Raw genomic sequence first — 4428 nt, 5'->3', positions numbered from 1 at the left:
AGCCCTGAAAAAAAATTGCTACTCTGTATTTTGGCGCCGCTAGCGGGCCGGAGAATAGTGAGGTGGCTGTTAGTTTTAATCCCCCAAATCCTATAAGTGCAGAGAATGAAAAATCAGTGTGCTATTTAAAGTCTTCAGGGTGTAGGGGTTGTGATGATGGTTGTAAGGTGGCCAGAGTTCTGTCTGAGAGCTTGGCAGGTTGTCCCACATCTAAAGTGACTATTCTCATTACCCATTGGCTTCAAATGAACGTGCACCAATTAATTTGTTTAGCAAATTTCTGTGCTTATTTAAAACTGGTTGTTTTCTTGCTATCTGTGTCTAATCTCTTGATTTTAGCTGATGTATCGCATATTATGTGCAGCATGTGCAGTGTTTTGTTTGCCTAGCCTGAGCAGCACCAAGGTGTAGCTGGGTTTATTTGCAAAGCTGAGGTCAGGTGTCACCCAATCCAACCACGGTGACACTCAGGTGGTCATCAAGGACACCTCTTCTGGTTTCTCCCTGTGTTAGCTCTATGGTTCTAAAACTCTCTCTCTCTGTGACACACACACACACACACACACACACACACACACACACACACACACACACACACACACAAAACTACAGTGGTACTGTACATACAGTGTTTGTGTCAGTTCTCATATACCTGACACTGACACTGTCTGTCTCATTTACTGCTGTGATCAGGGTAAGTAAAGATTTAAAGGGCACCTCCAAACTGTAAATGAAATATTGTAAGTGGGTGTTTACGTGTGTTGTGTCCATACAGGTATGTGTATATGCAGTATAAATCCCCATACAATAAGAGTTAATTAGAGCTCTTCTTGTGCATGTAAAATATTTCAGTGCTTGAACTGCTGTTCTTGCAAATCTGCACTGTGACATCCCAAAGCAGAGGACATACTGAAACACACTGAGATCTGCACTTGTTTATAAATAATGAAAAGAAATGCATGACCTGGATTTATTCTTTTATTTTTCTCTGTAATTTGTTAATTTGCACATTTATTTGAACAATACAGCTTTAGACTCTATCTAGAAGAAAGCTACTTAAAAATAAGAGAAGAACATAGATATCTTTGGACCATTCAGGCTTCATCTAACTAGCGGGACAAAGGTTGACTACAGTAAAAGCCCCTGAAGCAGTTGGATAAGGATGGCAGGAGGAAAAATCTAGATGGAGTCATGGAATCCAGCTGCTTAGGACAAGACCATGGCTTGGAACTCTGTTGAGGAAAAACATGGATCAGTAAGATGTAGCTCAGTGTAACAAAAATATTATTTATATATATATTAAAATATTATTTTCCGTGCAGCAACTATGGCAATCTTATACCAGAAGAGAGAAACAGTTTGATGGCACAGTTGTAATATCAAAGTTAACAGCTTGCAACTGACTCGAGTGTATAGCCAGTTATAAACCTAAAATCACAAATGTTCTAGAAAAACTGTGTGCAAGCATGCAAATTCAGGAATTATATGTCAAATAGGTATGAATTGCCTCACCATCTGCTCCAATCATACCGTCGCTATCATCATCAGCAGCACTCAGGAAAGCCTTGGTCTCCTTATCTGTCAGAACACGAGCCCCGGGACAAAACCTCTGGAGGAAAAACCTGGTAGGCACAAACAGGGACAAACACGATCCAAAGGTAGAGTCACTCCTCAATGACAAGTGGATAAAAGGCAAAGTAAGTGAAAATGTTGCTAATTTTAATGCAAGCGTAGGCCTATCACACTGGCTTCAGTCGTCAGTCTTAGATGCTGCTCTGTGTGGTATCCTGCAGCCACAGCACCCACACTTTAAGACCTACCTTATATTAACATTGTCTCGTTGTGCTTTAGGTTTGCTTTTTGCGTCTGTCTTTTACTGAGGGTTGGTAAAAATATGTGACTGCTGTGCTGCATTGTTCAACTTGAATATATTTCCCAGAATATTATAAATTGCTCTTCCAGCTTTCACGTCAGCCTTCCAAAGTCTGATAGATTAATGCTGAGGCGCATCCTCTTCTCTAAATCTCTCATATCTCTAAAAGAATAAGTGCACATGAATTTGATTTTGCTTTAAGGAAGCCAGTTGAACTGCTTCTTCTGTTAAATCCTGTCTGCACTAAAGGGGGGGGGAAAGTTTATGAACTCTCTTCTCACTCACTTGAGCTCTTCTTCCTCGATGAAGCCACTGGCATCGTTGTCCAGAATCCCAAAAACCTTCTTTATATCCTGAGGGCTCTTCTTGGTGAGGCCACATATCTGGAAAAACTTCTTAGCACAGAAGGAGTCTGGAGCTGGAGAAATAAATCACAGTGAGTTTGGTGGATGACTCCAAAGTCTGCCTTCCATTCATTAAACTGACTTAAACAGGTAAATACTAATATATGAATGAGTAATGTCAGGTATTTTTCAATAAACTGGTATTAAAGCAAAGTTGTTATAATACCTGCAAAGCCTCAGACTATTTATGTGACTTTAAATTACAGACACATGATAACATACAACCAACAAGGTATTATTAAGTATGATATAAAACACGTAATCTTCTTATTTAGGGTACACATCATGAAGAAAATCACCGTTTCAAATGTTGTATCTTTATTTTATTTTTTGGACGCTGGGAGGCCAGTTACTGGGATCTTTACCTTTTATATTTTATATATTTTCTGTGCATTTATGTCAAGACTTTTTATGTCTTCCATTTATGGGCTTTACACATAGTTACTTGCACATATAAATATATATGTGTGTCCTTGTATTCTGTTTATGTTTTTATGTGTGTGTGCTTTTAAATGTAAATATATCAGGGGGAGAAAATCTCCATACTGTAAACATATTGGTGGAAAACGATACCTTGGCAGTCCTTGATAGCACTGTCGATGGCATCAGCAGAAAGGATAGATGAGAGCGACATTTTATTCCTGCAGGAGGAACAGCCATGGTGAATTATTAAGATTAAGCCAGGTGCAGTACAAACCTTCTAAGCTGACACTGACTGACAGACAGACTGGCAAAAGATGCCCAAGTGGAAACACTGTTACGGAGAAGTTACTGAAAAGTACGGCATGGAGTTAACGGAACAGCATCCTTACACAATGAAAGACTTCGATCTTAAAGAGTTGTAAAAAAAAAAAAGCCCGTAAAACTGCGATAGGTTTTCTCTTTGCGACCTTTTAAGCCACTCAAGCAGCCTACCACAAATTAAAAATGATCAAATGAACGTTTCGCTTCTCGCTTTGCCCTTGTTTCCCCGCCACCTACGGCGAGAGTCAGTCACAACTTTTACGGACGCAATTATTTGCCCTGTCACTCAACTAGGCGACCACACAAAAATTAAAAAAAAATGATCTCACACAAAACTTTTCAGTTTTTCTAAAAGCAGTTAACTTCCTGCCCGACTTGGCGCAGCAACTCACCGTGTTAAGGGGGTTCTCTCCCAGGTAGACGATCCAGCAGAGAGATGAGGTTATGTGGTGGCTGGTGTCCGTTAAGACGGATTTATATAGGTCTGATTGCCGTGACAATGGGGATTGCTTGGGTTACCCGTCTATGGATCAAATTCTAACTGCCCGCCCCTGATCCAGTTTCTCGGCTAACTAATTAACCTTTACTACTTATAACGCCCAGGCGCAGAGAGACCGGAACGTGAACGTCTGTAACGCCCTCGTAAATAGCATATTAATTTAAGAGCGCTTTCTTCCTCCCATCCTCCACTCCCTCCTTTTATCCCAGCGTCCCTCCTCTAACCTCCGGGATTATACAGTAAATGCTGCTTTTCTCCTTATCCTGCTGTTTCTGAGAGGGTCCCCATCCCACCCTCTCATGCACGTATCCTTTTACTTGCAGCACTCCCCAACCACCGTACTCCTCTGAAAATATGCTCTTTTTATGACATCTGAGTAAGTATGGGAATCCCAACGTTAAAAGTCTGTTTTGCTGTAGTCTTGCGCATGTCTTTTCGTATGTCATCTTAGCTTGTTTAAAGCAAAATAAGATTTCACGGAAAAGATGATTTCAGAGATCAACACCTGAACTTGCTCTGCAGATGATGCTCTGCAGTCTGTCCACATGTATGCCTCATGGGGTCATGCTAAATGGGGCTCACATCATCTCCAGTAATATCTAAAGCGACCTGAAACACATGCTCAGAAGTGAATGTCAGGGACAGTGTCTCTGAACTGCTTTGTCAACTGTGCTCATTAAGGGACGGGCAGTCATCCCCCTTCTGCCACTATCCCGCGACAATGTAGGCACAGGGGCGTAATAATCAGGGGCCCAATGACAGGAGTGACCCATGCAAGCCATAAAAAGAGTTGTATTTGTCTTAAAAAAATATTATTTCTAAAAAAAAGAAAGAAAGAAATGAAGTAAAACAAACTGTGGGAAGTCGGCTGTTAACACATATCTTTAAAAGAAATGTGAGCAGGGCAC

The 4428-nt window shown here is 40.8% G+C and overlaps 1 protein-coding gene across 1 annotated transcript; it reads right to left on the bottom strand.

Moving 5' to 3' along the window:
* Nucleotides 1–973: 973 nt before the first annotated feature.
* Nucleotides 974–3651, bottom strand: pvalb8 (parvalbumin 8). Its single transcript, XM_026163699.1, has 5 exons — nucleotides 3414–3651; nucleotides 2851–2918; nucleotides 2159–2291; nucleotides 1513–1622; nucleotides 974–1232 (listed from the first exon to the last, which is right to left on the bottom strand). The coding sequence occupies exons 2-5, from the start codon at nucleotides 2909–2911 to the stop codon at nucleotides 1207–1209; spliced, it is 330 nt and encodes a 109-aa protein (XP_026019484.1). The 5' UTR covers nucleotides 2912–2918; nucleotides 3414–3651; the 3' UTR covers nucleotides 974–1206.
* Nucleotides 3652–4428: the final 777 nt, after the last annotated feature.

Source organism: Astatotilapia calliptera, chromosome 4, assembly GCF_900246225.1.
Source record: "Astatotilapia calliptera chromosome 4, fAstCal1.2, whole genome shotgun sequence".
Taxonomy (NCBI): Eukaryota; Metazoa; Chordata; class Actinopteri; order Cichliformes; family Cichlidae; genus Astatotilapia; species Astatotilapia calliptera.
Note: the sequence above shows the minus strand (reverse complement) of the source record. Positions and strands in the feature narration are given on the sequence as shown.